Raw genomic sequence first — 18,524 nt, 5'->3', positions numbered from 1 at the left:
TGAGAACGGTGGCCAGCTTAGATTTGACCTTGCTCCCATGGGAGCATTGTCTCCAACCATCTCGTGGATAAACTGCTCCATTGTGGGCGTGTGTGAGTAGCAGATTTGAGCACAGAGCTGGCTCTATGGGTCTACGGCACGCCTTTTAGGGATATGGCGCCTTCTGCCTGTATCTACTCTGCCTTTGGAAATACCCTTTCATGTGTTTGGGAGAGCCGAAGTTGTGATCTGCAAACAGGGTTACACCTTGGGAGGCTGAGCACAGGGGCCTTGAGCAACAGTGCAGTTATGAATAGAACCATAGTCTCTCTGGAACTTTTGTCAGCTCTATAGAGTCCTTGCAACCTCTGTTTGGTTGTGTGTGTGTGTGGAGAGGCTTATCTTATTTTTTTTTCCTATCCTATGGAGGCACAGTTCAAGTGAACCCACAGTTATCTTCAGAGTCTCAGAGAGGAGAGGCGATGAGGGACTCTGCACCTCCATGAATTGGAATTCCCAATGGACTTGGCTTGAGGTTGCTTTGGGTCCTTGGGGCCAGGAGCTCAAGACATCACCTAGGGTGTCTTCTAAGTCCTGTGTGAGTCTCCAGTAAAAATCAAGAACACACAGAAGTAGAATCTTATAGCTCACTGGGCATCAGACCCCATGGGGAAGTCACAAACTGGTGACCCCAAACAAAACAGTGGAATTTATCTTTCTGATCTACCCTAAATGGTTTTTAAAGGGTAGTCAGAGCTCACCACCACTGTTGGATTTCAGATATCATTATGTGAATAGATGTGTTATTGATTTGATCCCCTGCTCACAGCGGCATTTTTGATCTGTCTCCCTTTTCAGTTTCCATGTACTACAGTGAGTGTCACAGTGCGGTTGGCAGTGACCTATGTTTTTCTTGCATATTTTTGTTTCAGAATAACTGGGAGCTGAAACAGGAAGCCCCATGACACAGTTGATCGAAAATGACACAGACACAGAAAAATCAGGACGTGCCCCCAGCAGCACCCCTACCTGCTGCCTGCTGATCGAAGCTGGGAGGCCCGTGAAGGGTTTCCACCAGGAATGAACTCTACTCCATACTCACGGGTGATGGGCCTGCAATCCTTGCTTTGGTGATGTTCTTTTACAGCTGGTTTGTTTGTTTGTTTAATTAATTAGTTAGTCTACTATTACTTTATTTATTGGCCCTCTTCCATGTCGTGATCTTTTCTTCATTAAAAGCAAAACTAAAGAAAATGAAATTGTCTGTTACTTAGCATTCAAAGACATCAATTTAAAGAGCTCTAAGCTTGAACTTCAGAGAACTTTCTCCAGATTGTCAAGATTATCGTGATTGCACGCATGGCATCTTTAAAAGTGTGTTGAGCTGGACTCTCATCTCTCAGCCATGTTGGTCCTATGTTTTATACCTTTCTAGAAGATCTTTCGAGATAATCTCTCAAGAGTAGCTGTCGGCAGGTTGACGGTTTGAGAACATTGGGATCTGTGTGGATGTGTCTTTCCATCACAGCTGGTAACTTACCAGAGATCACTTTCAACTTTGAGCTTCAGTTGGAAACCCCAACTTTCTCCCTTTTCCCCCCTCTCTACTTCCACACAAATCACTGATTTGTAGATTCAATCTATAATAGGTTCTTTGGGGTCTATGTACACCATGTTCTGTTGCCAAGACACCCCCTGCATGTTTGGCCTACTTATGAGTAGGCTTGACTCAAGAAGTGAAGAACAGGGAGTTACGTGTATATCAAGGACATGTCATTCAGATGTCCTGATTTCTCAAATCCATTCCTCAATTCTGAGATCCTGTGACTGGCACTTGAATATCCTCTGAAATGGTTAAATGGCCAGTCATTCTTTCTGCAGAGTTCTCGTCACATCCCCCAACTGTGAGCTGAACAAATTTACCATCCTGGGAATATAGCCAAAGAGCCTGTTTGTAGTCCCCTTCCCAGAGTCTATTGGTTTTCACTTCTGAGCTTAGCAGAATCCAAGAATAACTCAGTGGCCGTGTTCACTACTTTATATTTCTCAGCATCAGTTTGCTAATTGGTCATGGGGGTCGTCACAGAGGCTCTGGGTGAATGACCCATGGACACTGTCCAGCCCTCTCTCAAATGTGCAGACTCTGGGAAGCCCTCCTGAACACCGAGTCCTGAGACACCCTCATCCCTGCCATTTTGTCTCTCTCATGTTCTGCATTGGGATTAACTAGCATTAGAAGTGACGGTCATTGTTTATTTATTGTCTGTGGGTCTCATCCCGCCCCCTCAACAGTTTCCTCTTTATGGAGGCAAACGTGCTGTCTCATCGCCAAGTCTGTCCACAGCATCTGGCACTCTACAGCAGACATGTTGCCTAGGTCTGTCATCTCCTAGCTTCTCAGTAACAGGCATGCATGTACTGTAACGGTACAGTGAGGATAAGCCTCCCTCTCTGCAGCTCGATGCTGGAGCAGGAGGGTGAGGATCAGTAAGAGGGGTGGATCACAAGCCCTCCCCTGCCTCAGAGCCTCATGCTCATCAGAACCAACTTTCTTTTTTTTTTTTTTTTTGGGGGGGTTCTTTTTTTCGGAGCTGGGGACCGAACCCAGGGCCTTGCGCTTCCTAGGTAAGCGCTCTACCACTGAGCTAAATCCCCAGCCCCAGAACCAACTTTCTCCTTGACAAGCTTGTCAAGTCCAAGTTTGTTTGACTCTTCCTGGAAGATCAAAACCACTGAGTCGTGGAAGAAACGAGTCTCCAGCAAGACCTTTCCTCAGAAGAATGCCCTGGGGCTGATTTTCCTTCGCTAGTTCCATCTGTCTGGTCTCTAGCAAAGAGGAAGCAATGTGGAGGGGGCCACACAGGGAGCAGAGATGAAGTCCCAAAGGGTGACAAAGAGCTTAGACACAAACAGGTTTGTGTGTGTGCCCTGCAGAGGCTTCCAGTCCTCTCTAGGTATACCCTATCCTGGCATAAGCAGCCACCAGCAGCAGCAAGCATGTGTCTTCCAGATAGCCTTCCCTGTCCTTTGTTCTCAAACAGAACACAGCCTCCAGCTCATTGCCTCTCATCTACTCTGTAGGGTGTTTATGGTAACAGCAGCAACAACAACAAAGACAGTACCAGTCTTCAGGAAGGCCAGAAACAACCCACACAGCATTCACTGAATAAGTCCCTCATAAGGATGATTTTTAAAAAGTGAAAGAGAATTGGCCATAGAATTTCAGATGCCATTGAGGCAAAATTCTGACCCTGACCAGGGAGTGTAATTATTCACAAATTATATATAAAAACAACAACAACCCCCCCAAAAAAAAAAAGACTTGAAACATCCAGGACTCACTCAGACCTAAAACATCAGATTTTGGAAGTAGAAAACATGAGAAAGAAACTCTGGTATTTTGATTTTTTTAAATTGTTTTGTGAATGTAAGTTGTTTGCCTTCATGCATGTCTGTATACTGTGTGTGTGCCTGGTGTCCAACGAGATCAGAGAGGATGTGAAACCAGAGTTACAGACAGTTGTGACCCACCATGTGTGTGCTGGGAATTGAACCTGGGTCTTCTGGAAGAACAACAAGTGCTCTGGCCACTGAGCCAACGCTCTGCCCTCCACACACATTTTTAACATTTAGCCAGGGCTCAGCAGCACTGGTCCAGGACTACTTTCTCTGTTACGGTTTCCTTCAGTCAATGTGGCTATTGGACATTTAATACAACTGAGGATTTTTTATTCCTTTTGATTTTTAATTCTTTTAACCTAGGTGTCTCCTGTGGCTGCAGTTTTTATATTAAACAATGCAGAAGAAAAAATACACACAAACACATATACACACACATTATATATATAAATACATATACATACACACACATATACACACACATTTTATATATAAATACATATACATACACACATATACACACATTTTATATATATAAGTACACATATACACATACTATTTATACATATACATATACACACATACACATTACACACACACACACACACACACACACACACACACACACACACACACACACACGCACCATGAGAAGGCAATTTCATGAGATGAACAGGAGCTAACCTGGTACATAGGAGTAGTGAGTTCTCTTAACTACAAGGGAAACTCTGCCAGTCACACAAGGCGTTTGAGCTAGCTCTCTCTGACTGTTAACTTTGCAAAGGACTGCCCTCCTGCCTACCAAGAATTGTGACAATTCTTGCATCTGTGTCTTTGGAGACCTAGCCGTAGAGAGGGAGCCTTCTGAACCCCCATGTGCCACTACGAGGACTTACAGCTTTTGAAATAGACTTAGGTGGGGTAGGAAGACCATCTTCACTAATCGGATCTGACGCCTTCTTCTGGCCTCTGCAGGCACCGTACTTGACTTACCCACATACATTCATGCAGCAAAACACACTTATACACAGCGATTTTAATTTATTTAATTTTAAAAAATGGACTCAGGAAGGGGGCTGAGCCAGCTCTACCAGTGTGGGGTGAGAGGTGAAGAGACAGAAGCCGAAGCTGAATCATTTTCTTCTTATCACTGAGACTGTCAGATTTCTTTCTTTCTCTCTTTTTTAAGTTGGAGGGAAAGCACCTCAGACAGAGAATAATACTATTTTGAATTTCAGAGCTTTCCCTTTCTGAGCACTTTATCATCTTGGGTTTATTTTGCTCTCACACCGAGGCCCTTGGATCGGCAGGGGAGGGATTGAGAACTGCTGCTCCCTGCTCAGACGGATGTCCCTGAAGAGTTTTAAGGAAAGGATTAAAAAGTGAAGGTTCAGGTTTTCACATCCTTGGCCACACTCAAATGCTCAGCGTCATAACTGAGAGAAGATGTGCAGAAGTTTGTTTGTTTTTTTTTTTTTAAAGCCCCTTCAGTAGGTTGTGTAACCAGCCTACTTGGCTGTGCTGTGGTTCACCTTGGTCTTCTCACCCTTAGCTCTTGAACCTTGGGATGTTTCTTCCTTGAGTGATCTGCAAATTTAATAAATGTGACTTCTGTGTCTCCTTGCGAGCTATTTTTTAAAGAGATAGGTGGGTTAAAACACAGGCAAGAGTGATACTGTCCTCAGTGAAGAGCGTGCCTCTTGAAGACATCCTGGGGTCCAACCTCAGGCTAATAATGCTCTCTCCATTCAACCTCCTACTGGATAGAAGATCAGTCATTCCAGATCACACTTGACCATGGAAGGGAACACTGACTAATCTGAGGTATTCTAAGTGGCCTGGCCAACAGGTCAGTAGGAGGGCCCGGAGGCCGTGAGTTTTCTGGGTGATTGTGAGTCCTAGACTCACTGTCATTGAACCCACCTTGAACTATACATAGATAGGCTAGGAGGAGAGGTTTTCAAATGCTTTACTGAAAGTAAGACATGCTGTCTGGGGCATTCCCCGAATCGCCTGTGCTGGTGAAGCTCGTCAAAACAGGAAATGAGGTTAGCATGGAATGACTTTCTCTCAGAGAACTTATGCTGCCTCCCAGAGACCACCACGTTCTTCCCAAAAGCTCGTGGTCCGGTTTTATACCTTGCCAAGTTTTTCCTTGACACGAGCAAGCATCTGGTTTTCTGCAGGCTTTCGGAACTGGTTGCTTCGGGAAACGTTTGTTCCCAGCCTGTGGACCCCTTTCCCTCACTCTCATATCAGCATCTCTGAAGTGTTTGCAGGTTGGCGTGAAGCTAGATCTGCATACATGCCAACCACAGCAAGACTGTGGTTAAGCCAAGGACTCTGCACACTTCTGAGGTGGGAGGCTTCACAGGTGCCATGGGCTGTAGGCAGCTCCTTCCAAAGCAGAGCTCTTTGATCCCATGTCACAAAGATGCCAGGAAGAGAAAGCAACCCAGGGACATGGAGCCCTCCATGGGAAGAATATCTTTTCCTCAGTCAGAGGGGCATTTAAAGGCAGATGGAACTAGGCTGGTCCCTTTCAAGTGAAGCACACTGAGTTCTTTGATGAAGTTGTCAAGAGTGATGAAGGTCTCACAGACTTTGCAGGATCTTTTTGGTTATCTTTGCTGAGGCCTTCTGGCAAAGGGCTCTAGTTGAACTCTCTAGACACACGTATCTTTTTCCTAATACTAAAGTACTTTTGAGGTCAATTTGCCTTTATGTAGTTGAGGGAAAGTGTGCTCTTGACTCACAATGACTAAGTTAGACTGTAGTCTCCAAATACTAGACTTGGTGTCCACCCACCCACTCTCTGGGGTTCTCCCTTCTGTAAACATGGGCATATTTTGTTGCATGTTCACACACACACACACACACACACACACACACACACACACACACACACTCTTGACTTAACAGGATCTCAAAAGACAGCCTGAATTCAAGGCTGGAACACCATTTTTCTTCCGGCCAAGTCAAGCTCAGAGGCCCTATGCGTATGTTTCAGTGTGAGTGTCTGAGCAAGGTTTATAAACAGTCTCTTCTCTAATAATCAACCTGACTATCCAGACTCCAGTTAGTTCTTTTCTGGTGGCTTCCGGCACTATTTCAGAGTCTCTGGAGGCAGCATAATTACTTTTGTTTAAGTTAAGGAAACTGTGTTTTAGCAAGAATCAGTTTACCTCCTATAACAAGATGACTTATCTGGGCTCACTTTAGCTGTCACCATGCATTCAACCTTTCAAAAGGCCTGTGCATGGTCAATGACATCAAGGCATAACTGAAGGGTCAATGACATGTGCAGTCCTAGGGTCAGCTTGATGCAACCTTCTGTCTGAGTCAAATGGTAAAGACGCCAGCATTGACCACTGGCACCAGAATCAACCACTTCCACAGGATCCCAGGGGACTTGGAGAGTGAAGGCCAGACTGTCAGCACTGAGTCAGTTCATGGAGAGCGTCTTAGCCTGGTTCTGCCGTGTTCCAGGCTGAGCAGTGGAGCAGGCTGTCAGACAGAGGCTTCTGGGCCCCAGGCAGGCCTCTTCCCTCTCAGCTAGGGTGGGGGAAAACTTTGAGATTCAGTGATAACACAGAGATGGGATGGTCTGGTAAACTACAAAAAGTCTTCCACACAAGTCATTGCTGGTGTTTGAGGAGGGAAAGAGAAAGAAAAGCAAATTATCAAAAATAGTCATTGATCTGCAACATTCCTCCACACCGATCACTAACCTACCACTTTGGTCTTCTGGGCCTTTATAGATGTCCACGGTTCCCACGCTGAAGGCTGCCTATTCCTGCTGACTAGAAACCAGCATTCCCCAGCTGGTCACTGCACAGTCGCACGTGCTCGGTCATGCACTCACAGTTACACATGGGCAGAGATGTCCTGGTCTGAGTAGGGCTGTCCTAGGCTGGCTCATGGTTCCTTAAATCTTGTTTCTTATTTTATCTACAGGTTACTTTACAAACAGTAGCCCCCTCACATCCCTTTGTCCCTTTAAGAAAGAAGTAGGTCACCTGGCACCTTTAACTGCCTCCTGCAGGGTTGCCTCAGCAGAAGCAAAGCCAACTTTGAGTCATGACAATGAGTGTGCACACCTAAGTATGTGTCTGTGTTGGTGGGGAGATATGGTCATATGAGTATCGTGCATATATATATATATATATGAGAAATAAGTTGTGGTACATATGACAATGTGAACTGTGTGTCTGGTCCTTGAGTGTCTGTGGAATGGAAGTCTATGGTGCGAGTGTGAGTATGTTCTACATGTCTGGGGACATGTGTATACCTGGGTATATTTGTACACCCATGCCTGTGTGTGGGGGTAGGGGGGTCCATGGGTGGATGTGAATGTAGAATCTGTGGTACATGTATATAGGTGAATGTGTGCCTACATGTGTGACACGTGTATAATGTGGGTGTAGGTATGTGAAGTTCATATGTGTGGTATCTGTGCAAGGTATCTAAGTGGGCATGGATTCTGTGGTACATGGTGTCTATAGTAGAAATGTAAGTGTCTGGTGGATGTGTGTATTAGTTGTGTGTATGTGGCAAGAGCTGTGAGCATGTGTGATGTATGTATGTATGTGTGATGGGTGTGTGCAGTAGCTGTGTGCATGTGTGACAGGTACATGCATGTGTGATGGATGTGTGCAGTAGTGGTGCAGGATCCTTGCTTTGCAAATCCACAAACTAGAGAAGACACTGCCTACCAACCACATTAGCTCCATTAGAGGAGCTCTGTGTCTATGTATTAAAGTTCTGAACAAAATGCTTGGCATCAAGGCTCCCCATGCTGACCACCATTTACTTTAACTCACCAAATTGTTTATGTTGAAAACAATAAGTACAAGTGGTAGGCACATGTCACCAGTAAGATATCCTCTCTGAATCCTAAGGACCTTAACTATGATCTATGAACATCACAAGAAGGAAGGAAGAAAAGGGGACCACATCTCAGGAAAAAAAGAAAAATGGTGTCCTGGGGTGAGGCCTGGCCAAGGCAGGGATGAGGACGGCTCCTGCTCTGCAGAGCCATTTACTTTAATGTAAATATTTTGAAGTCTTTCTTTTCCTGAACCTTCAACCTTGCTGGTAAATAGGGCACATACAGTAAATGGATTGTTTTCTGAGAAATAACTCTTGAGGAAATAGAAAGGGAAAAAAGATTTTTTTAAAAATGAGCTACTTGTCAGTCTCCTCATGTTTGGACCCCTTAGTATTCTTTACAACTCTGCTTTCAGAGGGGTCACCAAAACCAAAAAGGCTAATTTTAGTTAATGGAAATCAAAATGATTAAAATGTGTACGTGTACCCATTCAAAGATAGCAAAAATTACAGCAAAGTGTGTGGAGCTCTTATCTGGAGAAGGTCTCTGAGACAATAAAAACATAACAATACACAGACAAAAATTTTTAAAAAATATCCAAGTTTCAGTTGTGTCCCTTTGCACAAAAAGAGTAGGAAGAAATGAGTTGTGTTGGGCTGTAGGAGCAGTGTTGGGCTGTAGGAGCAGTGTTGGGCTGCAGGAGCAGTGTTAGGCTGTAGGAGCAGTGTTGGGCTGTGGGAGCAGTGTTGGGCTGTAGGAGCAGTGTTGGGGCTGTAGGAGCAGTGTGGGGCTGTAGGAGCAGTGTGGGGCTGTAGGAGCAGTGTTAGGCTGTAGGAGCAGTGTTGGGGCTGTAGGAGCAGTGTTGGGCTGTAGGAGCAGTGTTGGGCTGTGGGAGCAGTGTTGGGGTATAGGAGCAGTGTTGGGCTGTAGGAGCAGTGTTAGGCTGTAGTAGCAGTGTTGGGGCTGTAGGAGAAGTGTTGGGGTGTAGGAGCAGTGTTGGGCTGTAGGAGCAGTGTTGGTTCTGCTCAGATCCTTGGTGTGGGGCTTTAATCCTACTGTAAATTCTGAGGTTATGACAGAGGAGGAGCAGATGGTAAGGCCCATGTTTAGTGTCAAAGGCATGATCCTCCTCTGTAGGCAGAGGCTGGAGGTGACTCTGCTGTGCTGAGCTGCAGTGTTAGACTGATTTGTGTGAACAGCTTGATTAGTCCTCAAACTCGATTCTCCTGACAGCTTCTCCTGAGCAGGCCTTTTTCACCTTTCCCCGACAGTTTCACTGTTTCCTGAATATCCAGTTGTTGATTTTCCAGATTCATGGAGGTGCTGTCAAAATTCAAGATCCCTAATGTGCTTTGCAGTGGTTGATGAGGGAAAGGGTTGCTTCATAAGCCAAGTCATGGTGAAGCTCTTCTCCTCACTGTAGCAGTCAGCAAGAGCAATAGGAGCCTCTGGGCCCCACTCTCTCCTCGCCAGGTCAGCTTTGCCACACCCCATAATACCTGTGCCCATTCAGCTACTTCTGGCAGAGTTTGTTTTCAAGAAATATTCCTGTTGGAAGGTAAACTGAGGGTAGCGTGAATACACCTTTCAAGTCTTTGAAGGAAGCAGAAGACGAGATGAGTCACCCCACCTTGCTTAAAGATGGATTGAATTAAACCACGGGTGTGTTCAAATAGGCAGCTCGCCAGAAGTCTGCCGCTCATCTTCATCCTTTTCCCATTTTCCCCCTTTCCGAATAGATGAAAGTTTCAGCTGGATTCTAAGCATGTGTGTGGCATTTCTATCTGATTGACCTCCTCTAAATCCCGTCTTATCTCTGCTTGTAAATTACTAGCATCCCTGTTCCTGTTTTCCAGGCCCTGGAGCACACAAGCACGAGTCTGCCCTGCAGGGAAACACAGCCACTGTGAGGGCTCTGGTCCTCTGCGCCTCACTCAGAGATAATGTTTTGAGAACTCGGCTTTGCTAGAAAGTAGTTCTGCACTGGAATACAACCAGGTGACTGGCTCCTCACGCAGAGGGGGTGAGGACAGGTATAAACAACAGAATGTTCATTCACAGTCCTTCCTGTGTCCTCTCACGGTGACCTAGGATATCAGTGAGTGCAAATGATGTATTTGGAAATCTATGGTCCATAAAATACTTTTGCAATGGCTTGTAGGAAATGAGTTTGCTTAACAAGATGCCTCAGAATGTTGTTTGTTTGAAGCAGATGCATGAGTATGGGGTATTATCGCAAGTACCCCAGACCCAAGGAAACCAGAGGGCAAAGTAGCCAGCGGGAGAGCTCCCTCCTGCCTGGCTGTGGGGATGTTCTGTACCAAGGGAGTTAGAGATGATGTAGAAGTACTATGGGCTCCCACACTTCTTGGCTTTGCATCTAAGAGGAGTAGCAGAAAAGCTCTTTGTGACATGTCCTAAAGGAACCTCTTCCAGAAAGGACCTTATTCTCTGAGATTCAAGGGAGATGTTTACCTGTACTGACAGACAGGCGAGGCTATTGTGGGAAACTTTAAAAAAAAAAAAAATGGGATCCCTTGTTTTTCTGAACTCACCAGCAATCGGTGCTCAGAACTTTAACCACAAGGGACCCAAAAGCAAAACAAGGGGAGTGGAGGTTTTTCTAGGAATTCCCTGTGCTCCTTGTGGTGTGGCAAAGGTGACCAAGGTTCCTGGTTCACCATTAGACAGCGTGTAGGTGGCACGGTATAGAACCGCCTGGGCCAAGCGAGTGTTGCCCGCAGTCAGCTGACTCCGATAAGGAAACCCCTCACAGGCAACTCCTAGTCGTGCGTGCCTTCCCCCCACTCCTACCCCCCTTCCACTGGGTGCAGAACAAGGAAGATCAAATGCAGTGCGCGCTCTGCACACTGGAAATCGGGAACTTGATCACTGTGGGCTGATGATGTGTTTTGAAAAAAGAGTGGAGGAGAGGTGTTCTTTCCCTGAACGTTCCCATCCACTGTTGAGTAAACACCATAAATCTATGGTGGGAGACAGGCTGCCTGCACTCTGATTACCTCCTGCTACAATTTTAGCTTCAAGTTTTAATTCCCTGAACATGAACAACATTGTATTCCAGCACAGGTCTGATTAATGAGGCAAGTTTGCCAACGTAGGGGTCAAAGGGCAGCTTCCCACCCTCTTCCCTTCTTTCCCTGCTGCGTCTCAGTAACCATTTAGGCAATCCCCACCCCCTAAATATACAAGGCAACTGACTGCAGTAAAAACTATAGCTAAGGGAGATAAACTCCTTTGTGTCTAGGCAGAGTTCACTGCTGACAGAGAGCAGGACTGCTCCGGTTTGCCCTGGGGAATCTAAAATGTCTCATTGTTAGCTCCAGCAGGAGTCATGCACACCTTGCCTGGGGGAGGGGGAGGTCATCTCTGAAAGTCTGTGGGATACAGACAGGGCCATCTGCTTCCCAGGTTACCGTTATCGGTTTATGCACAGAGCACCAGTGTCCTGTTTGCAGGCCAAGTGACTATTGCTGCGTATTGGAAACTATGACAGAAGGTCACATTCTCAAGATGACCCAAATTTGCACCCAGGGAAAAAGGAGATCATCTTATTAAAATATCTATACCCCAAATATGGCACGTGGGCGAGCCGGTTGAGCATTTAATGCATGCTAGGCACCCTCCCAAGAAGTGCCATGGTGTTCCTGGGAATAGTTTTGGGGGCCCTGGAAAGGCCCCACATGATGAGTTCTGCACATCTGACATCATTTGCTGGCAACAGCAGCCCTGGGTGGTGAGTGCCTTCTCCTGAGAGTGAGCTGAGGGTTATAGGATGACATAGTGTGCTACATGGCTAGTCTGTTGTCAACTTGACCGCATCTAGAATCAGCTCAAAACCAAGCCTTGGGTAACTCTTGTGAGGGATTTTTCTTACCAGATTTTCTGAAGCAGGAATACTCACCTCAGAGCTGGGCCTCTAGTGGTAGGTCACACAAAAGGATGTGGAGGAGGAAACTTCGCTTTTGCCTGTTTCACCTCACTCCCTCTGGCAATGCCATCTACCCTGCTGCTGTGACACTTCACCAGTTTTAGAACTGGCTTCTTTGGGATTCCAATATTGACTGAAGCCAGGGTCTTTCCAGGACTCTACCTTGGGACTGTTAAACATTTAGCCTTGTAGTGTGAAAAGGCTATTGCTGGATTACCTGGACCACATCCTGTTAGCAGTCTAATACGTCCTACATATATTCTTTATTTTGAAGAACCCTGATTAATACAATTGCTCATGGATCCAGTTTGATACTGAGCTCCACTCTGGCTTCAACTTCATTCTCAGTAATCAATAGACTCAGACTGGTAATCACCTCCACTGCCCACCACCAATTCTCACACACGTCTACACACCCGCACCCTGATCCACACTCGCGTCCACACTCGCTCCAGCATTAGATTCACCCTCGGTTAGAAGCTGGACTGCTCCAAACTGTAGAGATTTAGAATATAAGCTCCAGGGGTTGGGGATTTGGCTCAGTGGTAGAGCGCTTGCCTAGGAAGCACAAGGTCCTGGGTTCGGTCCCCAGCCCCGGGGAAAAAAAAACACACACACACAAAACAAAAAAACAAACAAACAAAAAAACAATAGAATATAAGCTCCCCAATGCTGCTTACAGAATCAAACTTCTGTGTTACAACTTCTCTGATGCCCCAGGGTAGCATTGCAACAGCCCGAGGTGAGGCACAGAGGAGAGCCTTTGTGTTCTAATAAAATGTTATTAGAAAAAAAAACAAAAACCCCGGGCAGCCTAGGAATTTGGAGCAACGGGCAGTAGTTTGAGACCCCATAATTTTCAACTCAAGACTCCACTAAAAGGAATATCAGTGCCTGTCCAACCTACCAGAAGTGAAATTGGGGGCAGGGTCCTTACAGTTTGGCAGTAGGAGGACAGGGACAGTGTTGCCGCTTCCAGCCGGGTAGCCCAGGCTTAACAGTCTCAGAGCAGGGAGAGCCCAATCAACATTTTCTAAATAAAAGTTCCCTGGCCTAGCAAGCTTAAGAAACAGACATCAGACAGCTAAGCTCATCCCCTTTGCTGCTGCTGGTGTGTGTGTGTGTGTGTGTGTGTGTGTGTGTGTGTGTGTGTGTGTGTGTAGCTGGTAGCCATCTACATGAATCTAGAGAAAGCCATCTACATCTCCCCAGAGTGACTGCCGTGGAAGGCCTAAACATGTTGGCAAAAGGTTCTTTGGAAGCATTGCTATGAACCCCAGGCTCATACTATGCTACCTTCCTTGTCCTAGTTCTGGGAAGGGTACCCATTTGAGTGGCCACACAGAAGCCTGCTCTTTCCTCAGTGTACAACTGTGGGCTCATCTGGGAATCTGGTGGCCCTGCCTCGGTGCACAGTAGGTCCCTGTGCTGTCTACCTACAGATCACAGTGATGTGAGAATCTGGTTCCAGTGCTTATGTCCCAGCCCTATTTCTTGGTCCCGCCTCTACTTGGCCCAGGCAGCAAAGGCATCCTCAGTGAGCAGACCCCATAACAGGCATGCACAGGACAGTTCACAGTGCAGCCCTGACTTGCTCTACCACCGAGACAATTCATGTAACCTCTCTGAGCCTGTTTCCCCTTTGGTAAATGGAGGACAAGATTAGGCCTTGGTCAGTGGAGATGTGAGGAAGAAGAGAAGTAGAGGCTGGAGAAGGCTAGCCCCAGGGAAGAGGCCTCCAGGCTGAGTTGCCAGGAAAGGCTTCTGCCATCTGTCCATGCCCCAGAGCCAATGCCAGCTCAGAGGGGAGCCTGGCCAGCTATTTAAAAGGGACCTTGACTCACTTTGTGGTTAAGTGACCTGGCCTTTTGTTTCAGATTCTGGTGCCTCCACTTCATTCCTATCCGGCCTGCCCTTCATGCCAGGTGTGGCTCTTGGCTTTCCTGTGTCACAAGCAGCTTTAAAAAAAAGTTCTGAACTCCTCATTACTTAGGGACGGGGAAACCGAGGTACTCGATTTAAACAATGCTGTAATGCATGAAGGAAAGTCCTGGGGCTGGGATTAGAACCTGGCAGGTGGGCGCCTGAGTTGTCCCTCTTAACCACAAGTATCTAGGACACAGCACAGGTTAGGCCTTGGCTGGTCAGGGAGGTGCTCTCAGTGTGGAGACAACTGAGGCAAGGTCCGGCTCTCTCTGGAACATGCCTGTGCCTTCAATGCCAGCTGCCCTGAGCATGGCACAGTGAAGTCACCGGCTCCACTGAACCCTGAGCTTCCCAGAGCCTGGGGACATTCAAAGACGGAGGCAGTGAGAACCTGGAGTTGTACTGTGCAGAGGGCTGCAAGGAGGAGGGTGTCACCAACAGTGACTAGAGATGAACGTGACCCGTGTTGTCATCTCTGTGTCCTTGGAGCAGGAAGGATGAGTCAGGTAGAAAGGCAAGTGGTCGTCCAATCTCTGAAATGGGGCTCCTGGCTCCTGGCTCCTGGCTCCTGGCTCCTGGCTCCTGGCTCCTGGCTCCTGGCTCCTGGCTCCTGGCTCCTGGCTCCTGGCTCCTGGCTCCTGGTTGGAGCTCCATTTGCCTTTATTCCAGGCCTGGGAGCAAGGACTCTGGGAGCAGAGCTGAGCCCCACTGGGAAGTGAAGCCTGGCTCAGTTCCTCATCTGAGGCACACCCAAATTCCCAAGGCAGTTAAAAGCCTCAAGTTGCTCAACTGTGTCAGGGAAAGCCTGGGCCACCGCTTTCCAAATAGTGGCTGAGTCTAAACTTTGGTGACCAGAGTCTGGCCTGTCTGGCCTTGGAGGCGGTGAGAAACACACTCTCCGTGTCCCATAGTCCACACAGGGATGAAAGAGCTGTGATTCTGATGGCTAAGGGACAGCTGTTACCCATTTGTCATTGTCAAGCTCTGATGCCTTTGGGGGACTAAACTCGAAGGACAATTTTGACTGTTGTAACCAAGTGAGCTCAAGGAAGTTGAGGACACCCTCCCCCTCCCCCCTTCCCCCCACCCCTGCTTTATTCTGGGGCTTTTTTCTTGCTCAGAAGACATTTTGGTAAACAAGAGCTGAGCTGTGACCAAATGTACCTTCCCTCCCCCTCTCCCACATCACACTCTGTCACCAAGGCTGGAAAGAAATGAACAGCAAGAAATACTTCGTGTCTGTCTGGTGTCTTTTGAGACACATCTGCTTGGGACACCTATGATCCAAGGCCCAGGGGCCAGTTCTACTTCTACCACCACCCATCTCTCATGTGTGCGTGCACACACACACACACACACCACACATATACACCACACACACACACACACACACCACACACACACCACACATATACACCACACACACACACCACACACACACACACCACACACACACAAACCACACACACACCACAGATATACACCCACACACACACACCACACACACACCACACATATACACCACACACACACACACACACATACCACATGCACACACACACACCACATACACATATACACCACACACACACACCACACACACACCACACACACACAAACCACACACACACCACACATATACACCACACACACACACACCACATACACACACACACCACACACACCACACACACATATACACCACACACACACACACCACACATATACACCCACACACACACACCACACATATACACCACACACACACACACCACATACACACACACACCACACACACCACACACACATATACACCACACACACACACACCACACATATACACCCACACACACACACCACACATATACACCACATACACACACCACATACACACACACACACCACACACACCACACACACATATACACCACACACACACACCACACACACACCACACATATAGACCACACACACACACACACCACACACACCACACATATACACCACACACACATACCACAACACACCACACATATACACCACACACACACACACCACACACACACCACACATATACACCACACACACACCACAACACACCACACATATACACCACACACACACACACCACACACATACACCACATCACACACACCACACACCACACACCACACACCACACACACAAACACACACCACACATATACACCACACACACACACACCACACGCCACACACCACACACACACACACCACACCACACAGACACACACCACACACCACACACCACACACCACACACCACACACACACACACCACACACCACACACCACACACACACACCACACACCACACACACACACACCACACCACACAGACACACACCACACACCACACACCACACACCACACACACACACCACACACCACACACACACACACACACCACACACCACACACCACACACACACACCACACCACACAGACACACACCACACACACACCACACACCACACACACACACACACCACACACCACACACCACACACACACCACACCACACAGACACACACCACACACCACACACCACACACCACACACACACACCACACACCACACACACACACCACACCACACAGACACACACCACACACCACACACCACACACCACACACACACACCACACACCACACACACACACACACCACACACCACACACCACACACACACACCACACCACACAGACACACACCACACACCACACACACACACACACACCACACACCACACACCACACATAAACACCACACACACACACACACACACCACACATATACACCACATCACACACACACACACACACACACACTCACCACACACCACACACCCTGTGATTTAAGTGCCTCAGTGGCCCATGCCCCTCAAAGCAAAGTCCCCCAGGAGCCTTTAGCAACTCCTACTCTGAATGCTGTCTGGGCTTCTTCCCAGGATATCACTCTAGATGGGTGCCCGTTTATTCGGACCATTGGCCTGTCCCTGTTCCCAGCATGCACTGCAGTTGACATGGTGGGTACTCTCTTTTTGCCTTATAGGATATTAATTCCTGCCACTCGAGTGATTTAGGCCAAAAGTGGGCACACTGTGACAGATGCTGAATGATCCCGTGGGCCCAGGGGATTTTAGGGAGGAGTTGCAGGCTCCGGTATTTGGAAGCTGTTTCCCAGCAGGAGGAAGTCCGAATGCCTCCTGGGATTTCCCTGTGGCTTAAGGAACCCACTTGGTTCCTCTAGTTCTTGCTTTTCTCCTGCAGAGTACCCTTCTTATCCCATGCTGCCTTCAACTCGTGGAAGCTTCCAGAGGCACAGATGTTTGCTGGAACAGTTCAGAAGGCTGAAATAACTTTAACTAACAAGAATCCAGGTGCTGGTGGGTTGGGAACCAGAGGACAGCTTCGTCTCCCTCTGTTTTGGTTTCTCTAGGCTCTCAGCACTCCTTGGCTGTGAACCCTTCCTCTACCTACAGAATGACTCTGCGGCTCGCCCTCATCCTCCCTCCTCTCTCTTGTCTCATTCTTATGAGGCTCTGGGTGATGACTAAGGTGTACTCAGGAGCCAGAGGCTGCAGGCTTCTTGAGATAGGGTCCCCTGCCTCTGACATCTGTGTGCTGAGATTGCAGGTGAGCATGGCCAGGCCCAGCCGGAGTGTTTAGTTACACTTATATCGCTGTGACAAAACAGCATGACCTGGCTACTTATTAGAAGGAAGGGGTTATTTGGGATCACAAGTCCAGAGGGATAAAGTCCCTCGTTGCCATGATGAGAAAGATGGCTTCAAGCTCATGTCTTAAACCACAAGCAGAAAACAGAGCAAACTGGGAATAGTGCATTGCTCTGAAACCTCAAAGCCCACCCCCCAAATGACATACTGTAAAGCTACACCCCCATGAGCCTCCCCAAACAGTCCCATCAATGGGGCCAAGTGTTCAATACCAGAGACTATGGAGAGCATTTGTCATTGATACCTCCACAGTATAGTTGAACTCTAGTAAGATAGGGGGTGTGGGCAGCTAACTGTGTGTGCGCGCGCGCACGCGCATGTGTGTGTGTGTGTGTGTGTGTGTGTGCGCGCACGCGCATGTGTGTGTGTGTGTGTGTGCGCGCGCACCTGTGTATATTTTATGATATATGTATCTCTGTATGTGTGTGTATCTGTGTGTGTCTGTATGTGTGTGTGTCTCTGTGTATATGTCTGTGTGTATGTATATGTATCTCTCTGTGTACATGTCTGTATATATGTATATGTGTGTCTCTGTGTGTGTGTCTGTATGAGTATGTGTGTTTCTGTATGTGTGCATGTCTCTGTGTATATGTCTGTACGTGCATGTATGTATCTCTGTGTGTGTCTCTCTGTGTTCATATCTGTATATATGTGTATGTGTGTCT

General features: G+C 47.4%; 1 protein-coding gene across 1 annotated transcript in view; it reads left to right on the top strand.

Annotated features, from left to right (window-relative positions):
- LOC134486149 (histidine-rich glycoprotein-like) overlaps nucleotides 1–16,940 on the top strand; it is a 73,874-nt gene extending 56,934 nt beyond the window's left edge. The window contains exon 2 of the mRNA XM_063284985.1: nucleotides 912–16,940. Within this exon, the coding sequence (XP_063141055.1) occupies nucleotides 15,414–16,883 (1,470 nt within the window). The 5' untranslated portion in view covers nucleotides 912–15,413 and the 3' untranslated portion in view covers nucleotides 16,884–16,940. The remainder of the gene's footprint in view (nucleotides 1–911) is intronic.
- The last annotated feature ends 1,584 nt before the right edge of the window (nucleotides 16,941–18,524 follow it).

The sequence above is a fragment of the Rattus norvegicus genome, chromosome 3, assembly GCF_036323735.1.
Source record: "Rattus norvegicus strain BN/NHsdMcwi chromosome 3, GRCr8, whole genome shotgun sequence".
NCBI classification, from domain to species: domain Eukaryota; kingdom Metazoa; phylum Chordata; class Mammalia; order Rodentia; family Muridae; genus Rattus; species Rattus norvegicus.
This window is presented reverse-complemented; position numbering and strand designations above follow the sequence as displayed.